Raw genomic sequence first — 16208 nt, 5'->3', positions numbered from 1 at the left:
AAGAAAGTTAAACTGAGTGTTATCAAAGAACCCAGGCTTCCCCCAGTTCACATATCTGCAGATTTCTGTAAGTGATTACTTTATCCACAGTACCCTTTGTCCAAGAGTTGTCTCTAAAACTGGACCTGTCCTCAAGGTTGGTCTTTAAAATTGAGCTGGAAGTAACCTTGGATTTTGTCAATCGTCCTGCCTTGGTACGTAATCATCCTTAACTCTTCTTAAACTGATATAGGTCTTTTTGAATGATACCTAATCTTTGGGCCATCTTTATCTACCTTTAGCTGTTTAGTCTCCTTGGTTTAACAGTTTTTTGTCCCCGAGAAATTCTTCTGATCTAACCCAATAGTTATCCTGGAGCAATTTGAGCAAAGTAATGTGGGTAATAACAGAGGCTATCCTTAATCAATAAGCTTAAAAAAGAAAACTATTCTTCAGGGCTCTTTTTCTGTTTATAGTACTACCAGAAATTTGGAAATGTAAAAAAAAAATTTAAAAGAAGGAAAAAAATAGTGAGAATTCAGAATTAGCTTCTATTATGTGTCAGGTACAGTGCTGATCATTTTATAAGCTTTCCCTCATTTAATTCTCTCCATGGTCTTATCAGAGTAGGTACTATGGTTATTCCCATCTTGCAGATGAGAAAACTGATGTTATGAACTCTATAATGTATATAAATATGGTCACAGAACAAAGGTTAAAAACACAGGCCTTTTTAACATCACAGCTCAAGTTTTTAAACACTATGCTATACTGCTTCTCAAAATAAAACAAAATTATTCTTAATCCAACCACTCATGGATTGTTTTAAATGAGTATTAACTGATTAGCATTTTTCAATGTCCTTCAATTTTTTAGTGTAATTTTTAATAGTTTTAGAATTTTCCATCGTACAGATGACTTAGTCTTTTATCATCTGATATTTTCTGTTTTTCTACTATAATCTGTTTTTCTACTATAATCGGTACAAGTCTTTGTACAACCCTTTATTACTTTAGTATATGTATTTTTTAAGTAAAATTACTGGGTCAAGGAATTTGATTTGAAGGCTCTTAATTTCCAGATTGCTGCTTGGAAATCAATCTGACATTAGCAGAACTTTATCAATCATCTGTCTAGAGACAAGCTAAGCATTATCTCAAGGAGTTTTCAGACTAAGTGGGATGTGCTCTAAGACATATAAAAAGCTAAATATCAATATAATATGTCGGTGTTGGGTCAGGACTCCACTAACACCCTGAGGTTGGGGATGCTTAATTGTGAGCTAAGGGGCAGAAATGTATGGGAGCAGGAGAGATCGTTGGAGCAAGAGAAGGCTCCCTTGAGGAGATGCACCTGAGCTGGGCATTGAAGGGCAGGTTGGAGAAGTAGTGGCAGCCAAGGTGGGAGGAGGAATAAACACCTGAAGGCAGGAATGTACAGGACTTGCTCAGGAGAGGCAATACAAGTGGTTGTAGAAGAAGGTGTGGGCCTTGGGAGAGGAAGAGCTTTCACAGTTGAATGGGTCCATTTATGGAAGGCCTTGAATACCTGGCTAATGTTCCAAGTATTTTTCCTACTGTAGTGAGGAATCAGGAAAACAACAAGACTTAATGATTTATTTAAGTATTCATGATGTGTTAAATGAAAAGGAGATTTCTTTTTTTTTTTAATTAATTAATTAATTTATTTTTGGCTGTGTTGGGTTTTCGTTGCTGTGCATGGGCTTTCTCAAGTTGCAGTGAGCAGGGGCTACTCTTCATTGCAGTGCGCAGGCTTCTCATTGTGGAGGCTTCTCTTGTTGCAGAGCAGGGCTCTAGGTGCACAGGCTTCAGTAGTTGTGGCACACGGGCTCAGTAGTTGTGGCTCGCAGGCTTTAGAGCGCAGGCTCAGTAGTTGTGGCACATGGGCTTAGTTGCTCCGTGGCATGTGGTATCTTCCCGGACCAGGGATCGAACCCGTGTCCCCTGCATTGGCAGGCGGATACTTAACCACTGCGCCACCAGGGAAGTCCCGGAAAGGAGATTTCAAAATAAGAGTGTATACTATAATTTCAGTCTTGTAAAATAAAAAGGATACGTGAAATACATGTAATTTGTGATACTGCCTAGAAAATGTACAAATGAATATATTGCAAGGCATTACCATGGCTACCCATAGGTACTGAGATTATCATTGATTTTACATTCTCTTCTTGCTTAAATCTAGTTTCTAATTGTTCTGCAGTGGACTGTGTTGCTTGCACAATAAGACTGTAGCCATTAAGTCATGCTGATTCCAAAGGAGGGTGGTACCCTCCCTCCTACCCCCACTTTGCTGGGAGGTATTTGTACAGTGTGCAGGGGGTGTTCCTTGTTTGTCGCAATGACGGGGGGATGCTAATACCTTTTACTGGGTGGCGTCCAGAGATGCTAAATGTCCTGCAATGAATGGTCAAATGCTCACAAGGAAGACTTCTTTCACTCAAAATGTCAATGTTGGTCCAATTAAGAAACAGTAAGTAAAAAAAAAAAAAAAAAAAAAGAAACAGTAAGTGATGAGCTTTTTTGGTTATAAGCAAAAGAAACAGATTCAGTGGAACTTAAGCAGAGAATGAGTTTAGTGGAAGAATATTAGCTAACTTCCAAAATGACAGAGAAAACTAAAAAAAAAAAAATCGGTCTCAGAAAAGGACAGGAACAGGAACCAGGGCAGCTAGGGGGATGTTGATAGAACTGATGAGCAGTCTTCTCAGGGATTCCCTCTCATAATTACTGTTTACCCTTTTCTAGGTCTGCCTTGTGTCATTTTGCTTGTTATTTAGATTCATATTCCAGGGAGAGATGTGAGTGCCTCTGCTTGAGTCAAAGGCAGTGCTTTGGCTCTGCCACATGATTGTGATTTACAGTCCACTAAGGTTGTATTCATGTGGGAGAGAATGCACCAAAAATAAATCAAACTCAGGAGGAATGGATTCTGCGTTGCCAAAAGCTAACAAATAGCCACTCTAAGTTTAGGTATTTATGTTTATTAAGTTTGTTTTTTATTAAAGTTATTTCTGCAGCTTCTGTTGAGGAAGTATGGTGCAGAAGATGTGCAGTAAGAAGTCCTAAAGTCACTCTCACTCACTCTGAGACCCTGGCACGTGAGACATGCTAGCTGTTTGTGAGGGAGTCTGATTATGGGCCAGGCACTGAGCTAATCATGTGGCCAGAAGATTCATCGAATCTTCCCCTTGCTTTTCCCATTCCTCTCCCAGGTAGTGGAAGCAGTTAATAGCACAACCAACAACTGCCATTACAACGGGACAGTGATCCTGACGCCCACCGTGGACTCTCGACTCTACATGCTCGCCTTCCTGCCCCTCCTGGTGCTGATAGTCCTCATCCGGAACCTCAGGGTTCTGACCATCTTCTCCCTGTTGGCCAACATCACCATGCTGGTCAGCTTGATCATCATCGCCCAGTCCATCATCCAGGTTAGCACACCACACTCCTCACTCCTCTAGTGGGCAGAGCCTTTTATCAATGACAGACTGACACCTGGGGCCAGCCCTGAGGGTAGATAGGTATGCACTCCCCTCGTCAGCTTAGAACCCACTTTACTGTAGCATTTCTTCCACAAAGATGTCTCTGTGCACTCTCATTTTTCTGGGTATCTTCTCTTTGATGTTCCTTCTCCAATACTCGTTTTATGTCAAATCCTGGTTTTAGAAAAAAATTATGCTTTGCAAGGAAAATATCTTGATTGGTTAACTATAGACCATTCCTGTAATGGCTGGATAGCAGCAAAAGGCAGATAAAAAGCAGGATTTTCTACCACAGCTAAACCTTATTGAACTAGTCTTACATCCTCTAAGCTATAATTCCAAGTAATTGCAAAATTACCCCTAGGGAACTCAAGAGAAAACAACAACAACAACTAATATTTAGTCACAGAGGTATAAATAGAAAGTCTTGAAAGACCACAAACAAATCTATCATGGTGTAAATCACACATCTTTGAAGTTGAGTATGGATATTCATTTTCCCTCAGTTTCCCACTTTTCTCTCCTTTCTAATTTTCATTTTATAATGGACAAGCCTACATAGAAATTTAAATCCAGAAGACCCTTGGCATGCCTAATACCTTTCAAGATGTTTTCCTCTTTCAGAAGTCACAAGAAAAAAACGTTATTTTGTCCATGGAATTTAGTAAAAATAACAGATTAGCCAAATATTTTAGGATAACCACAGATAAGTCTTAAGGCAATATTGATAGATTCTACAAAATTGAATTCCCCAATGAAATAGCTACCTCTGATTTATTTTTGGACTATTCCAGAGGTTGCTCAGTTAGAGAAATTGTTCTGTCATTATTTTCACATACTAGGTCACAGGGTACATAAAATATTTATTCCACACACTTTCTTCTCCTTCTATTTACAGCTCATTGAAGAAGAAAAGGGGACTTTCATATTTAACTAATTACTTTGGGCTCCCTAGAATATCACTGTAACTATAGTCACAGTAATTTCCAACATCTATAACCACTGGTACATTCAAAGTGTTCTTGGGCACTTTAGGCTAGTACTAAACTGTGGTGTGTAAGATTTTCTTCTGGAGGATTCTGATAAACCAGACTCCCTCTGTGAGATCCCTGATCCTTCAGTACTTTGATAATACCTTAATCTTTCTTTCCTCTGGCTCTTTGGTATTGGGAAGTGTTAAAATCAACTCTGATTGTTGCCTACTTCCTTTTGAAGTTTTCTGAATTTCTTGATATTCAATTTTTTTTATAATTCAGCTTTACTCTCAGAATACTCTTCTCTTAAGGGAGCCCAAACATGCTTTGAGAGAAAATGTCTTTACCACATTTCTCTCCCCCATAGGGAATTCCAGACCCCAGCCACTTGCCACTGGTAGCAAATTGGAAGACCTACTCGCTCTTCTTTGGAACAGCCGTTTTTTCATTTGAAAGCATTGGTGTGGTAAGGTTTCAATTGGGGTAGACTTTGCAAGGTGCTGTGGGTGGCCTTCTGAACAGGAGCTGGGAGCTCTGGGTTCTGTGTGCATGGGAGAAACTAACCCCTGACCTCACTTGGGTCAGCTGGAGAAACTAACCTCTGACCTCACTTTGGACCAGCAGGAGAAAGTAGGTTATAGCAGAGAGGTTAGAGCAGTCAGGAGAGTTTTATTCCTGTCCCAGTACATTTGTTAAACATTTATCTTCATATCAACATGTATTTATTAATCTTTAAAAATCAAGATAAATGGAGGTGTACAACTTAAATTACAGGACTTTTATGAAACATAAAGGAGTTTTAAACTGAAAAGTACAGTTTATTTACAATGGATTATTATATAGTCTCTACTGCCACACTTGAGGAAGGATAGTGCTGTGTATAATTTTTTTCTTCCAGTTTTATTGAGGTATAATTGACTTACAACACTGTATAAGTTTAAGGTGTACAGCATAATGAGCTGACTTACATATGTCACGAAATGATTATCACAGTAAGTTTAGTGAACATCCATGATCTCATACAGATACATAATTAAAGAAATAGAAAAAAATTTTTTTCCTTGTGATGAAAACTCAGGATTTACTTAATTTTCATATATAGAATAGTGTTAATTATATTTATAATTGACCTACAGCACTATGTTAGTTCCTGTTACTTACAACATAGTAATTCGATATTTCTATGGCTTTCAAAATGATCACCATGGTAAGTCTAGTTACGATAAATGTCACAATACAAAGATATTACATAGTTATTGACTGTTTTCCCTGTACTGTACATTTCATACCTGTGACTCATTTATTTTGCAAGTAGTAGTTTGTACCTCTTGTACCTCTATGCTTTTTAAGTTTACTTTTAATTTATATACAGTACAATTCACTTTTATTTGGTGTACATCTCTTTAAGTTTTGAGAAGTGCAGAGTCATAGATGCACCACAATCAGAACACAGAACAATTCCCCCACCATAAATAGCTCCCTTGTGCTGCCCTTCTTGTAGTCAACTTCCCCCGACTCCCACTAACCCCTGGCATCCGCCTTCTGTTCCCTGTCTCTATTGTTTCACGTTTTCCAGAATGCCATCCACATGGGATCATACGGTATGTAACCTCTTAAGCTTGGCTTCTTTCACTTAGCTGCATGTACGGCCATCCACGTGGTTGCACGCATCAGGAGCTTGCTGCTTTCTACCGCTGAGCATCCACTGTGTGAGCAGTACCACGGTTTGTTTAACCATCACCTGTTTAAGGACATTTAGGTTGTTTCTAGTTTCTGACGATTATGAGTAATGCTACTGTAAGCATTTGTGTACAGGGTTTTGTGTGAACATACGTTTTCATTTCTCTAGGAGTAGGTTTGTTAGGTGACATGTTAATGTATGTTTAACTTTATAGAAAATTGCCCAACAGTTTTCCAGAATTGCTATACCATTTTGCATTCCCACCGGATGTATGAGTGTTAGAATTCCTTTGCATCTGTGCTAGTTCTTATCTGTGTTTTTAGTGTTTTTTTAACTTTTAGCCATTCTAATAGGTGTGTAGTGCTATTTGATTGTGATTTAATTTGCATTTTACTAATGACCAATGATTTTGAGCATCTTTTTATGGGCTTATATGACATCTGTGTATCGTCTTTGGTATAAGTGTTCAAATCTGCTAATTTTTTTTTTTTTTTAATTTATTTTTGGGTGTGTTGGGTCTTCGCTTCTGTGCGAGGGCCTTCTCTAGTTGCCGCAAGTGGGGGCCACTCTTCATCGCGGTGCGCGGGCCTCTCACTATCGCGGCCTCTCTTGCTGCGGAGCACAGGCTCCAGACGCGCAGGCTCAGTAATTGTGGCTCACGGGCCTAGGTGCTCCGCGGCATGTGGGATCTTCCCAGACCAGGGCTTGAACCCGTGTCCCCTGCACCGGCAGGCAGACTCTCAACCACTGCGCCACCAGGGAAGCCCCAAATCTGCGCATTTTTAAAGAACTGAGTCGTTGTCTTTTATTGCTGAGTTTTAAAAATTCTTTATATATGCCAAATGCAAATCCTTTATTAGATGTGTAATTTGCAAATATTTTCTCTAGTCTGTAGCTTGTCTTTTCATTCTCTTAACATTGTCTTTCACAGAGAAAAAGTTTTAATTTTGATGAAGTTCAACATATCAAAATTTTTCATTTATGGCTCCTACTTTTGGTGTTTTATCTAAAACACTTTGCCTACTCCAAAGTCACAAAGACTTTTCTCCCGTATTTTCTTCTAAATGTTTTGTTTTCATTGTACATTTAGATCTATGATACATTCTGAGTTAATTTTTGTTAAAAGTGTTTATAGGTTGAAGTTCAATTTTTTTAAGGATGCCAATTATTCCTTCATCATTTGTTGAAAAGACTGTCTACTCTCCATTGAATTACCTTTGCATCTTTGTAAAAAGCTAATCGATATATGAATATGGGTCAGTTTCTGGACTTCCTATACTGATTCATTGATCAATGTGTCTTTCCTTTCACGAATACCAAAATATCTTGATAACACAAGCTTTACCTTAAAATCATGTAATATTAGAGCTCCAACTTTGTCCTAATTAGTATTTGTGTGATACATTTTTTTCCATCCTTTTAATTTTTTTATCGAGATAAAATTCACCATTTTAACCATTTTAAAATATATAATTCAGTGGTTTTCATTGCCTTCACAATATTGTGCATTCATCACCACTGTCTAATTCCGAAACATTTTCATCATCCCAAAAAGAGACCCTATGCCCATTAAGCAGTCAGTCTCCATTCCCCTCTGCTCCCAGCCCTGGCAACCACAATCTTTGTCCTTTAATTGGTGTGGTGAGACCATTTGCAGTTAATGCAGTTATTATGTTTCTTAGGTCTGCATTTTATTATTTGTTTTCTGTTCTACCCTTCCTTTTGCTTTCCCATTTTCTCTTTTTGCCTCCTTTTGGATTCTTTTGAATACTGTTTAGTATTCTACTTTAGTTTGCCCATCGGAGGTTGTATCTGTATCTGTATCTCTTTCTATAATACTTTTCATGGTTGCTCTAGGGATTACAGTATACATATATAACTTTTCACAGTTTACTTACAGTTAATATTTTATCATTTCTAGTAAACTATAGAAATCTTATAGTTGTAGAGTTTTTTTTTCTTTCCCCCCTTTTTGTTGTAATGCCCATATGTATTACTGCCTTGGCCAAAAAGTTCGTTCGGGTTTTTTAAAGAAAAACTCAAACTTTTCGGCCAACCCAATACATCTAAATATATCAAAACACCATCAGAAAAATGTTATAATTTTTGCTTTCAGTAGTGCCACATGGCCCTTTTGATAAACTTACTAAGGGAAAAATAGTCAAATGTATCTATCCAGGTAACTACCATTTCTGTTGCTCATTCCTTATTCCTGAAATCACAAGTTTCCCTCTGGCATCATTCCCTTCAACAGGAAGAAACTCCATCATTATTTCTTTTAGACTGGTGACAAATTTTTTTCATTTTTTTAAATCTCAGAATATCTTTATTTTTTGCCTTTATTCCTGAAGGATGTTTTTGCACAATATAGAATTCTAGGTTGGCAGTCTATTTTTAGCACTTTGAAAATATGGTATCCCTTCCTTTTGCCCTCAGTGGTTCTGGTGAGAAATCTACAGTTATTTGAATCATTGTTCCCCTATATGTGATGTTGTTTTTTATCTGGTTACTTTCAAGATACTTTTCTAAAAATCTTTGGTTTTCAGCAGTTGTATTGTATTGTCTGGATTAGTTTTCTTTGAATTTGTCCTGTTTGAAATTCACTTAATTTCTTGAATCTGTAAATATATGTCTTTTACAATTTGGGAAGTTTTCTTTTTTCAAAAAGTTTTTTCTGTACCAATCTCTTTTTCTTCCCCTTCTGGGACTCCAGTGACCTGAATGTTAGACACTTTGATATATGTCCCACTATTTTCTGAGGCCCTATTCATTTTTTAAAATCGTTTTTTCTCTTTTATGTTCAGATTCAATAGTTCCTATTGATCTATTTTCAAGTTCACTGACTGTGTTCTGTCATTTACATTGGGCCTCTCCAGTGGGGTTTTTCAGTTCTAAAATTTCCATTTGGTTCTTTGGTTCTTATTCCTTCAGCTTCGTTGCCGAGAACTTATATCTGTCCATTTGTTTCAACAGTGTTCTCCCTTACTTCACAGAGGATGGTTATAACAGTTGCTTTAAAGTCTTTGTCTGATATTTCCATAATTTTAGTCATCTTAGGGTTGGCATCTGTTGTCTTTTCCCTTGAGAAGTGTTGAGATTTTCCTGGCTCTTTGTATGTTGATTAATTTTAGACTGTATCCTACACATTTTGAATATTATTTTATGAGACTCTGGAGCCTGTTAAAATCCTCTGGAGAATGTTGACTTTTTTACTTTAGCAAGCAGTCAATCCGATTAGATTCAAACTACAAGTCCCGATCTACCTTCAGTACACCATGGTTTTAATATGAGATTAGTTTTCAAAGACTTTGAAGTGATGTTTGGCTTCACCTTGCTTATATGCTACCCAGGGGCCAGACGGTGGTCTGTCTACACAATAGTTTTCAAAGCCTTTAGTTTGATGCTTTACATCAGTTCCATACATGTACAGCTCAGGGCTAAGCCCAGACTTCATTCACAGGGATGAAGGGAATCACTTTCTCTGGCTCCCTCCTTTCCGTGTTTTCCTGCACACTCACCAGTGTGCTGCACATTCACCCAGCAGCTTCTTTTTCTGGTCCTCTGGCTACAAAGCCAGGGTTTTAGCCTCCCTATACTCCTATACACTTCTTGTGACTGGGCCTAACTCGAGGGTGAGCACTGAGAGTAAAAAGAGAAGAAAAGAGCAATAGGGGTTCCTTCCAGGTCTGGCTTCATGGGCATGTAACCTGTGTGGTCACATGGGCCCCTGCCTTTAAAAGGATTTCACACTTGGTTTAATGCCCTGTGTTCATCATCTTGAATTTCTTGATCTTTGACCAAGTGACCTTGCGTTGTCATTTTGCACTGGGCCCCACAAATTATGTAGCCAATCCGATTCCCCCTTTACTTTTTGGACTTCCAAAGCCCTCTTTCCCTGTTCCTCTGCTCCAAGAGAAGGAGTTTGTCTTATCTCAGATTTTTAGGTGCCTAAGTAACCACCACAGTCCCTGATACAACAGATTGCTGCTTTGTGACTGAGACTTGCCTTAGGGAGTATGACCTGGAGAGTAAAAAAGGAAACAGAATAATAGGGATTCTCTCCATGCTCTCTGTCCCACAGGGTCCCCTATTTTAGGTCCCACTGGCCAGAAAGAGGGTTTCTTTTTGAGTTTTTTCTGTCTGTATCCACTACATAGTTCTAGGATTTGGGCTCTCCTTGAGTCTAAACTAGGAGATACAAGAAGAAAAAAAATCAGGAAACTCACTGCCATGATGGTCATTTTTACTGGTTTTGAGCAATTCACCTTCTATTATATACTTTTCAGAGTCCATGGATAGTTGCTTTATGTATTCTGTCCAGGGCTTTTAGTTTTAATTAGTGAGAGAGATATGGCGCAATGTGCTTACACCATCTTAATGGACCCGGAAGCACTTTATATTTAGAATTTTGAACAGTCATGGCAAAAAGAAGAGTACAGTGGTTGAGCAAATGACTTTGGAGGCAGAATGTGCTGGAATCTTAGTTTAGTCACAGGCTAATCTCTGAACCTTAATTCTTCAACTATAAAATGATGATTCTACGTGTTCAATAAGTGTTTATGAACATCTACTATGTGCTAATGATTATTAGTATCAGAGTTCAAATTACCTTTAGAAACCTTCTATTCCAGTCTCTAATTTTACAGAAGAGGAGCCTAACCCCAAAGAAGGACAGGGTCTTGAGCTGCGTCACCAGCTGGGAACTGCTACAGCTGGTACTACTCACTCCCAAGCCAGAGACCTTCCCACTTTATGTGAATGGCCATTTAATCTCTTTGATTGATTGTGGGGAGGCGCGGGGAGCGGAGCGAGAAAGCCAGTTACAGTAAATCCCCTACATACAAACCTTCAAGTTGGGAACTTTCAAAGATGCAAACATAAGGAGTGAAACTGTGCAGCTTGCCCTCTGTCTCCTATTGCTGACGATACTTCAGCTCTACATCTCCCACCTCCTCTCCCTCCTCCAGTTAGTAACTCTTCTTGCCTGTTCACTCGATGCCAGCCCCTGTATGCCAGCTGTTGTACTGTACTGTACTACTGTACTATTCAAGGTACTGTACTGTAAGATTAAAAATGTTTATTTTTTGTGTGTTTTTTATGTATTATTTGTGTGAAGAGTATTATAAACTTATTATAGTACAGCACTATATAGCCGATTGTGTTAGTTGGGTACCTAGGCTAACTTTGTTGGACCTATGAACAAATTGGACTTATGAACGCGCTCTCAGAATGAAACTTGTTCTTATGTAGGGAACTTACTGTACTTAGTATGACCTGGCCTTGTAAAAAGATCATCTTTAGCCTGGGGAATTTATGCAACAAAAATGTATTGCAGGGTAGAAGAGCTCATGTTGGATTGCTCTTCACCTAATCCCCTGGACATTTTCCCAAGCACCTGCTGCATCTAGGAATGTGCACCTAACCCAGAAGAAAGTGGACAGTCCCAGACACGCACTCCCCTCAAGCGTCTGCCATTTGCATGGGGAGGGAGGGGAGGTGCATACAGGACAAAGAAGGATTTAACAATACAAAGGAGTAGGTGCTAAGTTCTCACTGAGTAATAAGCAAGCCCAGGGCTGTGCGAGTTTAGGCAAGATCGGGTAGAAGTAAGTACTTGGACTTTGGAGGACAGCCCTGGTTTGCAGCCTTCCTCTGCCACTTCCAAGCTGTATAGCTTGGTGTAAGTTATATCATCTTCAGAGCCTTGTTATAAAATAAGAATTACACAAGTACCAGCTTCATAGAGTTGTGGTCTTCGCAGTATTACAAAATAATTGTAGTTAACATTTACTAAGTCCTTACTGTGTGCCATTTCAATGCTCACATAATTCTCCAAAAGATTCTAACAGGTAAGTTTTCAGATCAGGAAACTGAGGCACAGATCACCCTAATGGTGCATGAAGTGTGCTTAGCACATGGCTGGATCAAGGAGAAGGGGAAGGGGAAGGTGAGGGTGGGCCCTCGGTCAGTAGAAGTCTGAGGAGGAAATTATGAGATGAGGCCAAAGAGTTGCTACCAAAGATAGAAGAGACCTTGGAATGCCCAACAGGCCCAAGAGGCAGGCTGGCCTCAGTTTGGATTCTCTTAGAGCCAGGTATGCATCTGGGGAAGAAGGATCCTGAGAACATGGTATGTGGGGAAATGTGCCTCTGGGGAGCCCGGGCGCTCTAGTCCCAGTGCTGCTGCCAGCCCACTGCATAACCTGAGTCCTGGCCTTCCCATCTGTACAGAGAGGGGCAAGTGCACTAGAATTGGGAGCCTCAAACTCAAGTGCTTTTGGAAGACAACGTGGGTGGAGAAGCCAGGTATATGTCAGCGTGAGAGGGAGAGGTGGGCCTCGTAGGTGGAGAAAGAATGTTGTGCTTAAAGGCATTCATATTCAGTTGTCTGAAAGGCTGGCCAAACAAAATGCACCTGCTGGCCAGATCGGGCCGCCCCAGGGAGTTGAGCTCCTTGGTCTGGTCAACCTGCAGGGTGCTTCCAGCTCTGAACGGTCCAGGGATCATCTTGTGACTCCAGGCCTTCCTTTCCTTTCTTTTCTCTCTTTTTTTCTTTTTTCTTTTTTTTTATTATTTATTCACTTATTTTGGCTGCGCTGGGTCTTAGTTGCAGCACGCAGGATCTTCATTGCGGCATGTGGACTTCTTAGTTGCCGCATGCAGACTCTTAGTTGCAGCATGCATGTGGGATCTAGTTCCCCGACCAGGGATCGTATCCGGGCCCCCTGCGTGAGGAGCGCAGAGTCTTACCCACTGGACCACCAGGAAGTCCCTCTTTTTTTTTTTTTTCTTTAATTGTGGTGAAATGTACCTAACATAAAATTTACCATCTTAACCAGTTTTAAGTGTACAGTTCAATGACATAAAGTACATTCATATTGTTGTACAAAGATCATCACCATCCATCTCTTTTCATCTTGCAAAACCAAAACTGAGTACCCATTAAACAATAATTCCCCATTTATTCCTCCCCCCAGCCCATGGGAATCACCAGTCTACTTTCTGACTCTGAATGTGACTACTCCAGTTACCTCATATAAGTAGAATCACATAGTATCTGTCATTTTGTGACTGGCTTACTTCATTTAGCTTAATGTCTTCAAGAGTCATCTATGTTGGGGCATATTTCCTTCTTTTAAAGGCTGAATAATGTTCCATTGTATGTATGGACCACATTTTGTTTATCCGTTCCTTCATCGGTGGACACTCGGGTTGCCTCCAACTTTTGGCTACTGTGAATAATGCTGCTATGAACGTAGGTATACAAATATCTGTGCATGTTCCTGCTTCCGATTCTTTTGTGTACATACCCCCGGAAGTGGCATGCCTTTCTTCTTTATGCTTGTGTTCCTCTTTCTCCTCCTCTCTTCTTACATTGTGGCGTTTCTGTAGGTTCTGCCCCTGGAAAACAAGATGAAGGATGCCCGCCGATTCCCAGTCATCCTGTCTTTGGGAATGTCCATCGTTACTGCCCTCTACATCAGCATCGGGACTCTGGGCTACCTGCGGTTCGGAAATGACATCAAGGCCAGCATAACCCTTAACCTGCCCAACTGCTGGTAACTCTATGCGCTCTCAGGCGGTAGGGACTCAGGGCCAGTGGGAACAGGAATATATAGGTTACTTTCTCCTCCTTTCCGCAGAAGGTAAACTGAGGTCTGGAGGGTCTCCACAGGGAGAAGCAGACCTGACGCTGGAACCCTGGGCTCTGGATTCTCTGTCCAGGGAGCTCTTCTTCAACAACAGCCTCCCATGTTGAGTGAGGCCTTGATAGCTTAGTATGAGGAAGGACATGATTTAGGAAGAGAGGGGAGAAGTCAGAGTCCTTGGTCACCTAAGGAGAGAAAGGAGGGGCACAGAGAAGGGCAAGAGGCAGAGAGTGGAGCCGGTGGGTGGCTCCAATTACATTTACTAAGGCTGCACTACCAAGTCTTGCAGAGTAGCTAGGATGAAAAAGTAGTAAAACAAGAACCAATTGGGGAAGACCATTAGAATCTGGAAAATGTTTATATCAAATGACCAATTCATACAACCGTTAGCTGACCCAGACTTCAACACTGAATATTTAAATAGACACGAACCCCTATCACATTGTGCAGCACTTTCTCCCACACTGAGGCATGTCATTAATTACCAGGTGCCTGTCTTTTTAAGCGTCACTTGGAGGCTTAATTTGTCTAAATGGGGCTCCTTTCCCAAGTTGATCAATATCATTCATCAAGCATTTACTGCATCCCAATTACACGCAGAGGCCAGTCTAGACACATGGTGTGGAGGGTGCTGATGTGAGTAGACTATGATTTTGTGCTTCACTCTCTTCCTCAGCCCATGGTCCAATGGGAATGGGGAATGGATAGTGTATGTACACAAATACAACATAGAACAGAAAAAGAAGCCCTCCAGAATAGTAGAGAGGATGTGGGGACTCCCAAGGAAGAAAGTACATTGGAATGGGAGAACAGGGAATCTTCCTGTCCAATGAGACGACTCCGTCCAACCAAGGACAACGACAGCACCTCTGGATCCAAGACCCAGTTACACCAACTCCTAGCTCATGGTCGTGGATGGTTTATTTAACTTCTCTGATGTTCAGTTTCCTCTTCTAAAAAGCAGAGTTATCACGTGGATTAAGTTGGGCATGCCCAAAAGCATCTGGAATGTAGTACCTCCTCAAAAGATGGGAATTTCAAAAAATAGGTGGGGTTTGCACAGATGGAAAGGGAGTAGAGAGGGTGTTCCAGGCAGCAGAACTAGTGTGAGCAAGAAACACAGAAATGTGGACGTTTGCCTTTTTAAGGAATGGACTAAATATACATAGACATAGTCATACAGGTTTATTTAACATGCCAGATGCATCTGCCACATTAGTGGGCTAAACGAAAAGAACCTTATCTCCATTGGTCAAAAAAGGCATCGATAAAACTCAGCATCCCCCGTCACATGCTCTCCTGCCCCCAGTCTGAGGCCTGCAAGTAACCCTGCCTCTCCTTTTATTCCCCAACCCTCACACAATCCTCTGTGTAGACTACCTCTTCCCTCAAGGATTTGGGATTCTGCAGTTCATTCAACCACCTGGAAGCATTTGTTGAGAGCCTGTTATATGCCAGGTGATTTGGGGGATCCAGAGAATTCCTAATAAAAGAGATTACAAAAGACCAGATCTTTTAGACCCAGGTTTTTTGGTCTTCACCACTTATCACTTGTATCTCCCTGAGCAAGGTACTGGGCCTGAGCCTCTCTTTCCTAAAATCTAAAATTCAGCATCAAGTGATGATGGTTTATGAAGGTGTTATATATACCCATACCTTTTTATGTAGCGATGACCCTCTGAACTGTTTCCATTTGAATCTGTGATGCTATTTCCACTGCGTGCTGTGCTGTGACTTCCTCTCATAGAAGGTCCCTCCCCGTCAATTTCAGACAAGGAAACATTTGCCTACGGGACTGTTCCAAGGTCAGAGGTTAATGTACAAGGAGGCCAGGGACTTCCCTGGCAGTCCAGTGGTTAAGACTCCACACTTCCAATGTAGGGGGCTTTCAATCCCTGGTCAGGGAACTAAGATGCCACATGCCTTGCAGAGAGGCCAAAAAAAAAAAAAAAAGCAAAAACAAAAAAACAAGGAGGCCAGGTGTCAGAGCACGTTGACCTTGAGAGCACTGCTCTGGTTTGTCCTGCAGGCTGTACCAGTCGGTCAAGATCCTCTACATAATTGGCATCCTGTGCACCTACGCCCTGCAGTTCTACGTCCCTGCAGAAATCATCATTCCCTTCGCCACCTCCCAGGTGTCAAAGCGCCGGGCGCTGCCTCTGGACTTGTTCATCCGCTTCTCCATGGTCAGCCTGACATGTGAGTAGGAGGCAGAGCACCTCGTTGCTGTTTTCCTGAGGGCTATCAGGAATCAGCCAGATGGTAGACAATAGTCATGATAACCAGCATTGATTGCATACTAACTGTGTTTCAGGGTCCATTCTAAGGCTTTCCAAGTAGTAATTCATTTCATTTATGCTTTAGGGACAACTTAATTCTTACATGTACCTAATCAGACAGATTTACTGGTGTCCAGCTTGA

General features: G+C 40.7%; 1 protein-coding gene across 1 annotated transcript in view; it reads left to right on the top strand.

The window, feature by feature from the left end:
• The window catches only part of SLC36A2 (solute carrier family 36 member 2), a 29018-nt gene that overhangs the window by 8860 nt on the left and 3950 nt on the right, over window positions 1–16208 (top strand). The window contains exons 6-9 of the mRNA XM_082381514.1: window positions 3215–3433; window positions 4826–4924; window positions 13531–13697; window positions 15817–15986. Coding sequence (XP_082237640.1) covers window positions 3215–3433; window positions 4826–4924; window positions 13531–13697; window positions 15817–15986 — 655 coding nt within the window. The remainder of the gene's footprint in view (window positions 1–3214; window positions 3434–4825; window positions 4925–13530; window positions 13698–15816; window positions 15987–16208) is intronic.

This window comes from Balaenoptera borealis (assembly GCF_965194805.1).
Source record: "Balaenoptera borealis genome assembly, chromosome: 2".
NCBI lineage: Eukaryota > Metazoa > Chordata > Mammalia > Artiodactyla > Balaenopteridae > Balaenoptera > Balaenoptera borealis.
Note: the sequence above shows the minus strand (reverse complement) of the source record. Positions and strands in the feature narration are given on the sequence as shown.